The sequence below is a fragment of the Camelus ferus genome, chromosome 8 (assembly GCF_009834535.1).
Source record: "Camelus ferus isolate YT-003-E chromosome 8, BCGSAC_Cfer_1.0, whole genome shotgun sequence".
Lineage (NCBI taxonomy): Eukaryota > Metazoa > Chordata > Mammalia > Artiodactyla > Camelidae > Camelus > Camelus ferus.
Genome location: NC_045703.1, coordinates 59,822,219 through 59,839,633, shown reverse-complemented (window position 1 = coordinate 59,839,633; position 17,415 = coordinate 59,822,219). Strand labels below are relative to the sequence as shown.

The window sequence follows — 17,415 nt, the reverse complement described above, 5'->3', positions numbered from 1 at the left end:
CGGAGGGGTTGACTGATGACACAGGCTGCTCTTGTTTTCCAGCTTCCCTTCCCTCAGTTTTCCTTTTGTTAATAGAACCCCTATCGCTGTTCATGTTTCAACTGTCCCACAAGAGCCCATGTTTCTTACATTGCCTTGTAATTAGTTGTGGCCACATGACTAGGTTTTGGCCACTGGGATATGAGTAGACATGATACATGCAAATTCTGCTTCATACACTTAAAGTTGATATTGTGATACTGCTTGCTGTCCACGTGCTCTTCCCCTCTTCCCACAGGATGGAACATGGACAGAGTCATGCCTTTACGTTGACCATGAAAACTAGGAAAACACCCTAGTGATGATGGATTAACAAGTAATAAAGCCTAGTTATGAAAGATTGTGAAGCAGGGCTGTCTGTCCAGCCTGCTCTGATCAAGTGCAAAATATTAGAGAAGAGGGAAAAAAGGTATATACATATATTATATATACATTATATATATATACACATTATATATATATATATAATTTGTTACTGTTGCTGAACTTGTACCCTAATTCAGTGTATAATTTGTGTTAATGTATAATCTGATTTGCAAAACAATTTAAGAAGGTCATTTTTTTACCTTAACCATCTCCCATGCAATCAATATGAAATTCAGTTATTTACCTAGTACATTTTTCTCTAATTCATCATCTTCATCCCCATTGTTTGGTTAAACTAATTTGGTTAAGGCCTTCATCAAATCTTGCCTGAATCATTGTAATAATTTTCTAACAAGTCTTTGATGTCATTCTAGTCCTTCAAGTTTATTATCCAACCTGTCAACCAAATGACCTACTTGAAAGATAATTCTAGATTCTGCTTCTAGTATGACCAAGTTAGCTCCTGACGGATTGACTTTATCACATATAACTACAAACTCTGGAAAATAATAAAACAACTACCTAAAGATACTCAAAAATATAAAAAGTTTTAAAAAAAAGATACTCAAGTGGAACCAAGAGCAGGCAGATTCTGGGTGGAAATCAACGCTTGGAAGAGAGGAATGGCACTAGATAAATGTCTCATTTTCATGATACCTTGTCTGAGCAGGGCCCAAATCTAGCTGACTCATGAACCACATATGTGTGGGGAGGAATCCAAGCATCCAATCGAAGAATCGAAGAACTAAACTGACATTTGAGATGCTGCTCAGAAGAAAGCGAATCAAACCAAGTTAATTGCCTGCTTAACAAAACAAAACACCTCCAGAGGCGTATCACAGAATCCGAAGCGTAACATAACATATCCAGTATCCAGGACACACTCCAAATTTACCTGACATAACAAAGATAGGACCTAGTCTCAAGAGAAAACGCAATCAGTGGCTGTCAACCCCGAGATTCTATTTCCAACATCTGGAATTGGTAGACAAAGATATTACAATGGCTCTTATAACTATGAGCGATGATGTAAAGAAAAATATTCTCATAAATGTGAAGACAGGGAATCCCAACAAGAAAAAAGAAGTTATAAGAAATTACCAAAAGCAAATTTTCCTTGATTGAAGACAGTTTAAACTGGCAGATTATGAGAAAGCTCATGAGAGACCCAATAAGTTACATTATATAACTGCTTATATAATAAAAGTTTCTCTGGAAGGTAGTTAATGAATTTGATGTTATTGTCTCTGGGGATGGGACTGGATTTTTAAGGTAGCAAGAATAGTAGAAAGGCTTCCTCACTATATAAACTTTTATATCATTTGAATTTTGAACCATGGAAATGCATTGCTTATCCAAATACATAAAATGGAAATTTAAAAAAATCTTTTAAGTTCAAGTGGAGGAACTGGGCTTAGACAAAGAAGGACACACTTTCATTGAGATAGGAGGCAAAAACCAAAGGGCACGTGTGAATTAGAGACGTTTGTAAATTGGAGGTCAGAGTATTGGGTTTAGGTTACGCTGTGTATGAAAAACCCAGAACAACCATTACTTAGACATATAGTATGTAGAGCTGGCAGTCCACACCTGGGATAGCAGCTCCACAGCGTCAGCCCACACTTCATCTGTTCAGTTCTGCTACCCTCATCATATAGCTTATATCCTAAAGGTCATTTATGGTCAGCAGTTGGCTGCTTATACTCTGTCCATCTTTTCTCTGTTCTAACCTGGTGAGAAGGGGGTGGTGTGGGTGGAAGGGGGATTTTCAGGGCCTCTCCCTTTAAGGTACCTTCCTAAAAGTTCTATACAACACTTCTACTGGCCAGAAGATAGATCCACGGCCACGCCTAGTTGCGTGAGAGTCTGAAAAATGTAGTCCTTATTCCAGGTAGCTCAATTTCATCAAGCTAGGTTCTGTTACTGAGGAAAAGGAGTATTCGGCAGGCAGATGGCAGTTCTGCCTCAGGGATCAAGTTGAGGGAACTGTAATCTGATAGCTTCTGTTTTTCTCCGAAGATGAAGACATGGTGATTTACTGAAAGGGCAGAAAGGGCTATGTGCCTGACCTGTAGACAGTGATGAAAGTTTGAAATAACTAACGGGAAAAGTGAGAAGAGAGATAACTGAGGTGGGACATGCAGAAACATATATTTCAGGTGGATTATAAGTCATGTAATTGCGCATTGGTCTTCAAGGTGGTATGTTTTTTCTTTTTTTCCTATGGCATTTAGCAATCTGGGAGTAGCAGGTCTGTGATGGAAGCTATTATTCAGGAATAATGTGTATAAGGCTAGTGAACAGCACTGGGGAATCTTTCCCATTTTGCTACTGCAAATACTGTGACATAATCTAAAAAGTCAGCAGATTCTTAATCATGGTTACAATTTCCTCATCTTATACATATGCTATACCCCAAGAGATAGCTCAGATTTTTGAAATAGGTAGAGGAGGACTAGCAGATGCAATAAATAGACCAGGTGAGTGAAACTGGTCCTGAAAGTCCTTTTAGATTTCATCAATGAAAAGTGTCATAAGTGCCTCCAAATTCTTTTTTAATGACTTTATTTATTCTACGAATATCTAATGCCTACAATATGACAGACATTGCTCTACTCAAATGGAGGAAGTTTCTACGTGTAAGATTATCTACTGGGGCAAGAAAGAAAACAAATGCATAATGTCAACAAGCAGTCTTCATGGTATTCCCTTCTGTGTAATTCCAGAGGTCCAACACCTCTTGCAACAGTCTCCCCCTGTTCTCTGCCTCTTCCAAACCTTCCTACTCACAGCTGCCAAATTAATCTTCCCATTTCCTGTATACATTTTTGCCTTCATGTGTACATGGTTTAATGGCCCCTTTGTGCCTGCTGAACAAAAACTGGTACCTATCTTTTTACCTACTTTTCCATAACTTTCCTTCATGCGTCCTATGATCCTGCCAAATGAATCCCACTATTCACCAGGAAGAAATAACCTCCAATTTTCTGAGTCTCAGTTTCGACACAATCATGTTATAAGGATGGTTGTAGAAGCCACACTGTAAAGGAAGAAATGTCTAGTGTAGAGGTTATGAGGGCAGTACACAAATATTCTGTTTCTCCTTCAGGGCACGCTGTAGAGTTCAACATCCCATCCCTTTGAATTCAGTCTTGGCCACATGACTTGCTCTGGCCAATGAAATGTGGAATGAAATGTGAAATGAAATGTGGGCAGAAGTGGACTGTATCAAATCCAGGCCGAAGTTATTCAAGTTATCTCATTTTTTTCCGTCCTACTGTCAAGGGTCCCAGTGCCTACAGCCACTCTACCATGAACACACAGAGTAAATGAGAAGAAAAAAATTCCTGTTGTTTGAAACCTCTTTGATTCAGAAGTCACTACAACATAGCCTTCCTGGACTAGTACAACTAATGAAGACACAGAAGTAGTAAATGTAAGCCACTCTTTGGTGGTTGCTTTTTACTTTAAAAATTAACTTCATTGAGGTATAAATTATGTACAATAAAATGCATCCATGTTATGTGTATTGTTCAATGAGTTTTAATAAACATATACACCTATATAATGACTACTCTAATTGAGATATAGAACATTTCCATCACCTCGAAACATTTCCTCCTGCCTTTTTGTAGTCTAATCCTTTCCATTTCTCCCACTCCCCAATTCAGTCTCAAGCAAACACTGACCAGTTTTCTGTTACTATAGATTAGTGTTGTCTGTTCTAGAATTTCATATAAATGGAATCCTACAATATGTATTCATTTTGTGCCATTTAAACTATAAATTGCCTTTATAGTTCAACATAACTCTTCACTCGTATTACAAAAAAAGGTTGTTAAGCCTGACTAGGGTAATTAATCTGTACTTCCCTGAATTGACTTTTTACCTTAAGAAGATACACTAATTATAGTTTCCTGTGGTCCATTACAATAGAGTTCATATCCACCATAGCAAAACTAATATTTTATACTTAGCTGAGAATTTTACAAGGCTTTTAACTCCAGGAAACATTCTACTTTGTTGACTACTGCATACTCAGTGCCTACAACGCTGTTTGGCACGCAGCAGTTGCTCAATAAATATTTGTGGACTGAAAGGATGTGTTTCTCTTGAATTGCCTTTATATAAGTCCGTGTTAAATTAATGGGATGCTTTAAATTTAGAATTTTAATTGCCACTCACTCCTAGAGGAAAACGTGTCTTAAGTGCCTCTATTCCACCTTAGGTGGAGGCAGGGGATGGATGTTGAGACTGGACGACGCATGGCCAATAGTATCGTTGAGTATGTACGTACCTGTACATCGTGGAACATCATAATTTTATGTGTTGTCTGGTTGTTTTAAAATGTTGATCAAAAAAATCAAGAAAATAAAATTCCACCAGTAGCGTGTCCGAAATCTTTGTTTACTCACTCCCTGTTTTATTCATGTTATGCCTTGACAAGCGCCTCAGCCAAATTCTAAGTATCTGGTTCTAAAACAGGATTTGTTATAAACGAATTGTTTGACTCTTGACACTTACCTGTAAAACAGACACTCTGACCCCCTCACCTCTGAGGAATATGATGAAAATCAAACGGGAGGAAAAGTGAGCAAGCACTTCGAAAAAGATTTTGAGGAACGCGAGGTGCCTGTACTAGCTTGCGTCCCTACCCCTCCCATTCTGTCCCGCCCGCCGGCAGGCGGTGGCACGGGACTACACAGGCGCGCCCCCGCTAGCCCCGCCCCATCGCCGCCGGCCCCGCCCAGCGGGTGCTCGGCGCGCGCACGCCGCCCGGCGTCCTCGTTCCCGGGGCGTCGCCCCGCGTGCGCCCGAGTCACCGCGGCCGGTCCCGGCACCGGAAGTGACCCTGGCGGGTTTGCCTTCAAATTCTTGGCGAGCTGAAGCATCGTCGGGGGCTGGTGACGGTTGGACCTGGCAGGGCTGGATCCGTGAGCACAGAGCAGGGTGGTTGGGGCCGGACAGGGCCGGACCCCACTCCCTCGCTGCCCGGATCCCCGCTTGGCCCTTCGTCTCCGCCTGGCGCTGGGCAGTTTCCCGAGGAGCCTCAGACGCCGCAGGTGAGTGCTCTCTCTCCCGGTGTTCTGGGGACCCCCGACCCCCATGGCCGGGTCGGCTAGGGACTCGGGAGCCTGGGATGCGAGCCCGCTGCGCAGCCGGCTGTGAACCTGCCGGTGCCTGCGCTGAGGTCTTAGGTCTTGCTGTTGTCGCTGATACCTGTGGCTCGTGACGGTCCCCCTCCCTCAGGAATCCTGTCTAGACGGTAACTTTTGGGGACCCCTGCAGATCCCACTCTAGGCCAGTGTCATTAGAGAAGTCTCCGGCCGAGAGAACTTGGTTTTTTTGCTGAACTTTTTTGATCGGCCGTCTCCCCGAATTCGTCCACGCCCCCGCCCGAAACTCTTCCCTGAAAAACCCCAGAAGCCTCTATTTGGGGAATGCAGCTTCCTTTCTTACATTTTGTTAGGTGGGTGTGATATTGGTGAGGATGTTATTTCTTAGTTTATTCTGGAGCTGGGGGTCCCCTGGAAGACTTATGGCCCTTTTTGTTTAGAGTTGGTACCTTTTAAAAACTTTGTTTCATACAGTGTATTATACGGTGATGAAGTTAGAGATGAACGTGGATCCTTAATGCCTTGCAGTGGGTAGTCTCAAACCCTTATTTAATCAAAAATAAATTTCTGTTAACAGCGAAGTGCTATTTTTATATCAGTTACTAACTTGAAGCAACATATTGTTGAACCCTTGTCTCTCTCTCTTTTTTTTTTTTTTTTGCACTCTTCTTTCCTGAGAGCACTCATTTGTCTTCCTCTTTGAAATCAGACCTTTAGTTACTGTTGAGAACATTCCTAATGTTTTAGAGGGTGTGCGATAGATCTTTGCCGCATAGTCACAATGATAGAACACCAAGGGGTCAAGAAAGATTCTTGTAATTGTTCATACAGGCCTAACTATCTCAGTGTGCAGCCCTATTTTATTTTTCAAAGGAGATGTTCTCTGTAATCAGTGAGTTCTCAAACAAAGAAATAGTGGCAAAAGTCTTTGTCTTGTATTAATACTAACTTGTGGGCTGTCTCATGCCTTTAAAAAAGGGGGCAGTGCCAATCAACTTTCCAACATTCCTAGACTATGAAAAGCTATATAAAGCTCCTTTATGGCATTGATTATTCATGAAGCTTTTACATTTTATATATTCGGTACTAGGCTACAACAGATTCTGCATTTTATTTTGAAACCGTTATCAATGCTTGACAAATACTAAGGATTAGATAATCTTGTAGAATTTACTGTATTAACAACAATGTTGAATTTCTATTTACAGCAATGGTTTGTGGTTTTGTTTTGTTTTTAGCTACTTGACTGGTTAAAAAGATAGTGTCAAATCAGTATGATCAGTAGTGATAACATGCTAAATAGATTTTGCTTGTAGTGTTAATTGATATGGCTTGAATATGGCTTTTAAAGTTACATTTTAATTGTTACATTCACTGATTTATTTTTGTTTTATTCAGGGTAAACTGAAAGAAAGTTTACCAAATACATATATTTGTTTTTGTTTTCTTGAGCAGATTTCTTTTTGGTGCTCTTTTTGTAGTGATAACTTTCTCGTGCTTCTTGAGTATTTATCATATGATGGTTATGAAGGTAAGAAGAATGTATGCCATGCTATAATTGGTCATGGGTCACTTATTTATTGTATTTATTCGTAATCATCAGTGACTGACTGTAAATTAGCATGGTAGTTGCTTTCATATCCTAGAGATGAACATTCTGAAAATTGCTTAACAGTATAGTGTCACTTGTAAAGTTATACACACTTGGCTTACTGAAATTCCTTCAGGAAAATGCATGATTGAAGTTCATCTGTTTTTGTTTAGGACATTAGTTTTGCAGATAAATATTTTTAACATTGATGCTGATTTTTTAGCCTTGCTTAATGCTGTGTGCTTGTTTCCTCCTACTAAGCAAAGAAAAAAACACCTAGAATAAATGAAATGATACCCTTCCACCAAACTTCAAGATTTTATGTTTGTCTTCAGTACAATTCCTTGCACCTCAGTATGTATACAATATTTTTTAATGAATGATAATACTGTGCACATTACAGTAAAAACTGCGATAAAAGTGGAACCCAGTCTAAAGTTCCTTAAAAATTAAGTGAGTATGGCATCCTTTTCGATGTGGAATAGGAAAGCCCCCGTATTTGTCTTAGGGGAGAGAATAGGCATCTGAGAACTCAAATATTTGAATCTGTAGCCTGTTCTTTTTCATTCTCTTTGATCACTTCTTTTCCCTCATCCTGGAGGAGAAAAAGACAATTTAAGTGTCTTTGTGAGATACCACACAGCATCACATATTAAGTTTACTACAAATTTTGCTGTAATAGAGCTTTTAGTGTTTTAAAAATGTGACTCTGTTACTTGAATTAAAATTTCATGTTGCATCTTAGTTTAAATAAATGCATTTAGTCATTAGCTGAAATAAATACTGAAGCCATGTAAGCAAAAGGATGGTTTTCTGAGAGGAAGGATCATGTAAAGGAAAAGCTTGCTGTGAGATGAAGCGTGCATCACCTATGGTTACTTTTCTCTGTGATAATCTCTCTTTAAAAACCGACTGTCAGAGTTTTGGGCCAATCTCATTTTTGTAAGTGTTCTATTAATTGAACCAATAGTGTTTGTAGTTCATGGTGGTTAAATTTTGGTCTACATAGGCTTTTCTTCCCATATATTTATTTCTTCAAGTATTGCCAGATATTGTTCCAAGTAGACCCAGTTTCTGTCTTCCTGCAGTGTGATTTTAGCAATGATAAGGATATATTCTTGAAAATTGAAGAATCTCATAAATTTGTAGTGTTGACATTTGAGAAGAATGTCTTAGAGATGCTACAAGAATAGGAAAATTTACTTTTGTCTAACATTTCTTCAAGTCATGGTATTTTGATACATTTTCAGTAAACTCATTGTTTCTTTGATAACCAGGAACTTTTCAAGTCATTTTTAATGTGGCCTTGGATTGACTTTACATTTGTTTGTTAGAAAATGTCAGCTCATTGGCTCCTAAGGAATTTTATCTGACTGGAAAGAAGTATCCATAACACAGAACCTTCAAAGAAGGCCTGGAATGACTTCTGTGAGTTTTGGAACATTGAGTCATGGCCCACCAAAAAAAAAAAAAAAAAAAAAAATCCACCTACAAATAAGTAACAATTTAATAAGGGAAGAAAGATCTGGAGGGAAAGATGGAGAGAAGGAAAAGACATGGGAGTCTTGATATCTGCGTTCATCCAGATCAACTGTGTACTGCCAGTAGCTGACCCCAGCTGTGCTCCCTGACACTGCTGCTCAGACGAGGTGTCACTACAGGGCATGTGTAGCTTCAGGGCAGAAGCAGCCACATGGTTCTGGTAGAGATGCTTTGAGGATCAAGGAATGTGAGAGTGCTGAGGGTCAGAGGTAAGAAATTTTAGTAGTTAAGACAAAACCTGGCAGTGTTCATTCATTCAAAGATTTACTGAGTGTCTACTGTGTGGAAGGAAGCATGGTTCTAGGTACTGGGGTTATTTTATCAGTAAAATAACAGAGAACCATGATCTTTGGACTCAGTTGCTCAGTCTTAAATTACTTATAGACCTCAATTCATAGCTGTATTGCTTCATAGCAAATTGCCCTAAAACTTGATGGCTTAAAACAACAAAGATTTATTATCTCACAGTTTCTTTGGTCAGGCGCTGGACATGGCTTAGCTGGGTGCTTCTGGTTCAGGGACTTTCACAGGCTATAGTCAAGGTACCAGTCAGGGCTGCAGTTATCTCGAGGGTCAGCTGAGGGAGGATCCCCTTCCTGGCTCCCTTATATGGTTGTTGACAGGTCTCAGTTCCTCTGGACTGTTGGACTGAGGGTCTCAGTTGCTCACTGGCTGTTGGCCCGGGGCCTCCATCAGTTCTTTGCCATGTGAGCCTCCACACTGGGCAGCTCACAGCATGGTAGCTGCTTTCCCTTAGAGCAGGCCAGCAGGAGAGCAAGAGACAGTGAGCAAGATGGAAGTCACAATCTAATCTCAGAAGTGACATTCCGTCATTTTTGCGTATTCTGTTTGTTACAAGCTCACATTCAAGGGGAGATGATTACATGAGGGTGTAGATACCAGGAGGCAGAGGTCATTGAGAGCCATCTTAAAGGCTCTCTAATTATTGATGGTTATAAGGCACTTCTTTTGTTGCATTCATTTATTTTTTTGTTTCTCCCCTACCCTTCATCCTCTTTCTTCACCCATATTTCCCTATCATACCTTCCATAGACAATGTAATGTATTTAATATATATTCTTGGATGTGTGTGTAGCTTTTTAAAAAAGAGTGTTTTATATACCATATGTAAATACAGCATATTTTTAAGTTTATAAAATGGTATTGGGACTTAGATCTTATTCTAAGTTCTTTTTTCACCCAACCCTATGTATTGATGATCTATCCATGTTGCTATTTGTAAATTTTGTTCATTGCTTCCATCTGCTATGTAGTATTCTATAGCATGCATCCACCATATTTTCTTACCTGTCTCCCTAGCAGAGAATAGACTATCTCCAGCTCCTTGATTTCTCGAACAGTTCTGTCATTAACATCCAAAAACAAGTTCCCCTGTGGGTCTGTGTGAAACTTCCTCTGGAATATTTATAGAAAGGTAGGGTTGCAGGGTCATAGGATATATGCATGCAAATTTTGTCAAAGTACTGCCAGATTGCTCCCAAAAATGGTTATACCAGTTTATGCGCACAAATTGTACATGAGGGTGTTCTTTTCTCCCAGTCCTTGCCAGTACTTAGTATTACTGGACTTACTATTTTTTTTAATCCGGTTAATGTAAAAGGGGCCCCTCATTGCTTTATTTACATTCATCTATTGCTAGTATCTGTACTCGTTAACCTTTTGGGTTTTCCCTTCCATGAATTGCCGCTTATACTCTTTACCCATTTTTGTGTGAAATCCTTTTGTCCGTTAGTATAGGAATTATAAGGATGGATTTTCTGATCTTAAGTTATCCTTGCATTCCTGGGATAGACCTTCCTGATCATGGCGAGTGTGTGTGTGTGTGTGTGTGTGTGTGCACGCGCACACGCGCGCATGCATGTGTGTGTGTTTTGATATATTGTTAAGTTAGCTAGTCTTTTATTTAAGATTGTCATATCTATGTCCATAAGTGAAATGGGCTTTGTATTATTCTTAATTAGTTTTGAAACTGAGGTGGTCCTCACCTCATAAAAAGAGTTGGTCAGTTTTTCCCTTGTTTCTGATTGGAAATTGTCTCCTGCTGAGAAGGTAGGTAAAAACCTACCTTTAAAAACCCCTTATACATATATCCATATCCTACTAAGTAAAAAGACTGTGCTTGGTTCTTGTATATGGAAAGTTTCAGGGAAAATGCATTTAGCACTTACTGAAGACCCACTCTTTGCCAGGTACTATGCCAGGTACTTTAAACCGTCATTTATTCCTTATAGCACAACTCTTGGAATTAATTACTATCCTCATTTTACTGATTTAAAAACTAAGCCTCAGTGAAGTTAAGGGGCTTGACCAAGGTGGCAGAATTAGAGTTCTAACCAAGATTTTTCTAACCGCAAAACATGTGCTTTCTGCTATTTCACACTGCCTTCCAAAAAATGATCTAAGACTTGTGTGTCGTGCACTGAGGTTACAGTCTCAGACTTCCTTCTGCAAATCATGTTCTCAAAGAACTTAGAGATTCAAGGTAGACAAGTGCTTTGAGGTGAAGGCCCCAGTAAAGTGCTGGGGGAATTTGAATGGGGGGAGCTCATTTTGAACTGAGAATTTCAGAAGGTAGACATACTGGGAGAGTTGCCATCTGAGTGGGGCTTTGACACATAGATAGGATTTGGCTGTGGGAATTAAGACATTTCTTTTAAGGAGTAGAAATTAGCATGATCAAATGTATAGAGATGGAAAGTGCAGTGAGTGGTTGTAAGCAGGGATCCTTGGAAAGTATACTTTAAAAAACTCTTTGTAGTGCTTATTTTTAAGAGACAAATAATATGATATTTTTCTTTCTTTGTTTTTAGCTTATAATGAGCATGAGTCTCCTTATGATTAGTGAGAATGTAAAATTGGCACGTGAATATGCATTGCTGGGAAATTATGACTCTGCAATGGTCTATTATCAGGGAGTTCTTGACCAAATGAACAAGTATCTATACTCAGTCAAAGATACATACCTCCAGCAGAAATGGCAACAGGTAAGAATCACGACTGCTGTTTGTTTTAATGGTTTAAAATACTCAGAGGAAAAGATTTAAATAGTTAGTGCTTTTGCAGTTATATGTTAAGAGTGTGTAATTTATTGCATGGATTTGTATATAATGTTACTTGAAGATTGATTTATTATATTAGTAATAGTCCATATTCACCATCATCAGTATTATGAGTTCTACTCAATTATTCTAATTTTCAGAATCTAATAGTAATTGTTTTGAAAGTTTTTTTCTAGATCACATTGTTACTTGGTAAAATATACATACATATATTCATTTTCATATTCTTTTTCATTATAGGTTACTAGAAGATACCGAATTTTTAAAAATATTTTTTTGAAGAGTGTTTTTTTAGAAGTTTTTTTTGGCGGGGGGGGTGGTAATCATGTTTATTTATGTATTTATTTTTAGAGAGGGTACTGGGAATTGAACCCTGGGCCTTGTGCACGATAAGCATGTGCTCTACCACTTGAGCTATATTCTCCCCTAACTTCCTAATTTGTTAGTTACTTGGAATAAGAACCGTAAGTCAGTAACATGGCTTAATTAGCCAGCATATTTAATTCATTTTATCAGAATTAATTTTGCAATTGAAAATAAGAATTCATGAACCATTAAAATTTCAACAGAATATTTTGGTATGATTTCCTGAATATCTGATGTCAAAATGGAGGCTTCTAACATCTTTAATAAATGGCCTTAATCTAATCTTGGCAATGTATTAGTTATAGGAATTTAAAGAACCATATTCTCTTTTGAAACCAGGTTTGGCAGGAAATAAATGTAGAAGCTAAACATGTTAAGGATATCATGAAAACACTAGAGAGCTTTAAACTAGACAGCACTCCGTTAAAAGCTGCACAGCATGAGCTTCCAGCGTCTGAGGGAGAAGTCTGGTCCTTGCCCGTACCTGTTGAACGAAGGTAAGTAGAGACCCTTTAAGAAACAAAGTAGCGCAGAAGACTGACAGCATTGGGTTATCTAGGAGGAGAACTAGGGGACTGAGAGACAGGAATGGGAGGAGGTTTTTTACTGAATACCTTTCCTAACTCTTAAATTGTATATCATGTAACTGTATGACTCATTTCGGTAAATTAATTTCAGATGGAAATAAACCAAAACTATGCTTTTGTGAATGAGCTTAAAGTAGTGGAGTCATTGTTATGGAAGGAACATGGGGCTGGAGATGGAAATTTCTGGACTCTAGTTCTATCTTTGCCACTATCTGTAGCTTTGGAAAGGCATGTAACCTTTCTTGGCCTCAGATTTTTATTGTGTAAAGTGAGAGAATTAGACCAAAACAGTGGTTCTCAAACAAGCTATCGCAGAATACTGCTATTTATCAAGCTCTGTACTGCTGCTAAAGTTGAAAAATAGGTTTTTCAGATCACAGAAGAAAAGGAAAGATAAAATGTCCCCTCTCAGTTATAGGTTTTTCTCCAACATCCCCCCCCCCTTCCTGGTGCCAGCAAATGAACAATTAGTGAAAGTTAATATTTACTGAAATGTCCTAAACAGCTTATAATGCTTAGTTTCATTGCATATTTTTTAACTGACAAATGTGTAAATGGATGTCATTTATCTTTTTTACTTACATACTAGATTTCCTAGTTTGTATTGTGGGTTTAAATATGTGTGTGTGTGTGTGTAGTATAAATAGATGTATTTATATTCTGCAAAGAACACTGACTTTCAGGTTCTTTGACCCTTAACCACTTTGAGAACCTTGCATTAACACATCGCTCAGGTGTTTTTCAGGTGTTTGAGTCTATCATCATAACTTAATTCTTGATTGTATTTTATGATAGGTGCTAGATATTGAGTGTTTACAGGGTTCTGAGCACTAAAATAGACTATACATTTTATTTATGTCTCACAATAAGCTGTCCAAAGAAGTCATATTTTCCCTGTATTTCAGATAAGATAGCTGAGATACAATAAGGTTAGGTAACTTTTTCCGATTATCACCAAGCTAATAACTAGTGGAGCTAGGATTTGAACCCAGATATATTTGATTACAGAGCTGGCACACTCTGCCATGCCAGTGATTCTCAAACTCTGACGTACATAAAGATCTCTTGGGGCACTCATTAAGAATGTGGGTTCTGGGGTTTCACTCCCAGAGAAGTATGATAGCAGATGAAGCCTAGGAATCTGCAGGTGATCCTGATACAGGTGGTCCATGGATCACACTTTGAGAAGTACCATACCAAATTGTTCCCCCTCCAGTTTAGCATCAGCTAGTGAGTATTGATTGTTTCATAACCACTGTAATTTTCTTAAGCTCCAGGTAAAAATACTAATGTTGTTATTTACTCTGATAGTTTACAAATATTTACTAAATTTTCCCCTTACTTATAAGTACTTTTTTGTATATTTCCTGTTTTATTTTAGAATTCACTAAATCACTAAAGAAAAAAAAAGCATAGCAATAGGCTAATTAAAGGAAAAACAGGAAAATGCATAAAAGTAGTAAGGGACATCACATAGTCCTCCTAGTACAACTTCTGGTGTTTTATGCATTGTTTCTTTTCATGCTTGCAGCTGTGCTCTATACATATATAGAACTTTGTACCCGTTTTTTTCAAAAAAATCCTAATAGTAGGCAATAATAATCATATACTTACTGTGTGCTGAGTACTGTGTTAATTGCTTTACATATACTGTTTAATCCTCAAAACGGTGTTAGAAGGTAGGTACTAAATTTGTAGCCCCAGTTTCTGTTGAGGAAACTTAAGCTTAGATAGGATAAGTAATTTGCTCTTCATATTGTAAACATTGATAATTTATAAGCCATCTCAGACCTTACTCTCTGCTGCTTTTAAAGGCTTATTTGCTACTCTTTTGATAGGATATAACCTGCATAACCATGCTCTTATTGGTCATTTTCCCCTTTGTTATTATAAATAAAGTGGGTATTTTCCCACATTTATGATTACTTTTTTATTAATTTCAGAGGTAGAGCTAATAATAGATGAGTCTAATTGTGTGTTTCTTTTCTATGAATATGCTTTACTCCTAATTACTTTCTTTTTTTTTTTTTCCTTCTTCTGGAGTCATTATTTGCCCATATATTAGTCTCCTTTGGCTGCCGTAACAAAATACCACAGACTGGGTGACTTAAACAACAGAAAATTATTTCTCACAGTTCTGAAGGCTAGAAAGTCCAAGATCAAGGTGCCAGTCAGCTTGATTCCTGGTGAGGACTCTTCCTAAGCAGATGACCTTCTCTCTGTGTCCTCACATAGCAGAGGGAACAGCAAGCTCTCTGGTATCCCTTATGAGGATACTAATCCTTAGATCAGGGCCCCACCCTTATGACTTTAACTTTAATTACTTCCTTTTTCCAAATGATCACATTGTGGTTTAGGAGTTCAACATAATGAATTTTGGAGGGACACAAATATTCCATCTATAACAGCCCTGTAATTCCTTTCTCAGTTATTGGTAAGAACTTCCCAATGAATAGATGTTCCCAGTGAAAATTCAGCTAATTTGAAATTTAATGAACTATTTGGTTGCCACAGTCTTAACAAGCAGAGGCAGAAATATTCTCTCTTAGGGGTAGTGGAAAGTTGAATTAAATGAGCCTCTTCATCCTGAAAAGTCTTTGATGATGAGCCCTAGTGTCCCTTAGTATTGCTTCTGGCTTTCTTCGGTATTTTTTTGTCTCTGATTTTCAGTGCCCTGAACTACTACTACAAAGTTCTCCTCTTTGGCTTTATTTGCTGCATCTTTCTGTTTCTTCCTGTAATTTATTGTACTTGCTCCCTCAACTGGATATCCCTCAAAATTCTTTATTTTTCTGTTGGTCTTCATTTGTGCTTATGCTTAAGAGAGCTTATTCTTTCCACTCTGTTGGTGATTCTAACCTTGACATCGCTGAAATTTTAGTCCTACCTAAAGAACAGATTCCACTGATCCAGTATTCTCTTCTAGGGCTGTGCACAAAAATGTTTGTTCAAGGAGGTTCATTGAAGCCTTTTAGAGGAAAATTTAGGAATAGCTTAAAAGCTTTAGGTATGATTTTTTTTAAATGTCTTTTAAAAGTCAGCTGATGTCCGTTAAATATCTTATCATCCTCACTTAATAAAACCCAAAGTTTTCCACATGTCTCTCAATGCCACCTTATGAGATCTGGTTCCCCACTGCCTCTGTGACCTAAGTTCTTAGAGTTCTCTCCCTCAGCCGTCTTGAACAAGTCAGACACAAATGTTTCCGTTCTCTGCACATGCCTTTCCTTCAATTCAGACGTCTGATGGCTTGTTTCTCATTTCTTTCAGGTCTCTACTTAAATATCACCTCAGAAGGGCCATCTCTGATCACCCTACCTGTATCATCCCATAGCCCCTCACCTTCTTTGTTTCCTTAGCACTTAGCATCGTCTGATGTACTGTTAATTTCTTCATTGAAATGCCCACTCCCTCCCATACACACTTGTATGTAACCCTATGAGAGTAAAGACTTTTATTAAAGTTTTTAAAAAATTTTTATTTCAAATGCAAAGTAGTGCCTGTCAATAATAATAGTTTAGTAAATTATTTTTTAGATGAATGAATCGCAGTAAGAAGTGGATAAAGTGTGGCACATTTTATGTGATTGCCATCTAGCCATTAAAAGTCATTTACAAGGTGATGATAGAGGAAAGGATACAGGAAATGTTTCATGATATAATGAGCAGAGAAAAATGTGAGTGTATGTGTCTATAATGATTCCAATTTTGTTTAAATGGAAGTCTATTCTAAGAATATAATATGGTAAGTGGAAAACTCTAGGTCGTGGGGTTACAGGTGACTTTTTAAAATTAAACTTTGTTATATTTCAGTATTTATTTTATATTATTTTTCTAGTAAGGGGAAAAATAAATATATATTTTAAAGCAGTATCTCTCCTTGGCTCTCCAAGTTTCTGAATCCAAAATTGAACCCTCATCAGTCCTTTCACATATTTATTGTTTTGGCTTTACCATTCTCCCAAATTCTCATTCGCAACCTTTCACATCTAGGAGTGTCTTTTTCAATAGCATGTCTCTTAGACTTTCATCTTTACTCCTTAAGCTAGGCCCTCATCTCATGCCTTGATAACATCTCTCTGCTTTTTGTTTTTCCTTCATCAGTATATTTAAGTATTAGACTGATTTTTCTAAAACCTTTTCAATGACAGTCAGCTAAAGACCAGGCCTGTTGTTGAACTGGCAGTGTTTAGATCTGCTCACTGAACCACTTACCTTTTCAGTATCATCTCTTAATGTTCACCATTGTCTTTATAGTTAGTGTCTTTATAACTTCTGCATAGATTAAGCTCATCTTGCTTTCTTTGCTTTTCTTCACTGGTTTTCTTGTCTGCAATTGTACTGTCTTGTTTAGGTTAACAAGGTTAACATGATTCCAGGCCCAACTTATTTTCTGTCTTCAAGGAGTCATTCCCATTGCCATTGCATTCTTTCACACTTTCTAGTATACTTGCCTAGTTTTATGTACCTTCTTTCTTAACTGTACTTGAGGTATTTGAGGGTAGGACTCCCCTACATTTTTTATTACTCATTTTACTTGCCCTAACCAAGTCTGGGAGCATAGTAGGGGCCTAGTAAATATTTGAGAGGTCTAAATCCTGCCACAGAAATGAAGATGAAATGAGGTGATCTGTGTAAAGGTAAAGCACCATGCGTGAGTTCTTAGAGGTGGCCAGAGCCAGTGCTTACATCAGTTTTTTTTTCATAGGAAGATGGTTACATTTTATT

The 17,415-nt window shown here is 38.1% G+C and overlaps 1 protein-coding gene across 1 annotated transcript in view; it reads left to right on the top strand.

Annotated features, from left to right (window-relative positions):
- Nucleotides 1-5,179: 5,179 nt before the first annotated feature.
- The window catches only part of KATNA1 (katanin catalytic subunit A1), a 30,383-nt gene continuing 18,147 nt past the window's right edge, over nucleotides 5,180-17,415 (top strand). Inside the window, exons 1-3 of the mRNA XM_006185445.3 lie at nucleotides 5,180-5,468; nucleotides 11,487-11,660; nucleotides 12,441-12,598. Coding sequence (XP_006185507.1) covers nucleotides 11,493-11,660; nucleotides 12,441-12,598 — 326 coding nt within the window. The 5' untranslated portion in view covers nucleotides 5,180-5,468; nucleotides 11,487-11,492. The remainder of the gene's footprint in view (nucleotides 5,469-11,486; nucleotides 11,661-12,440; nucleotides 12,599-17,415) is intronic.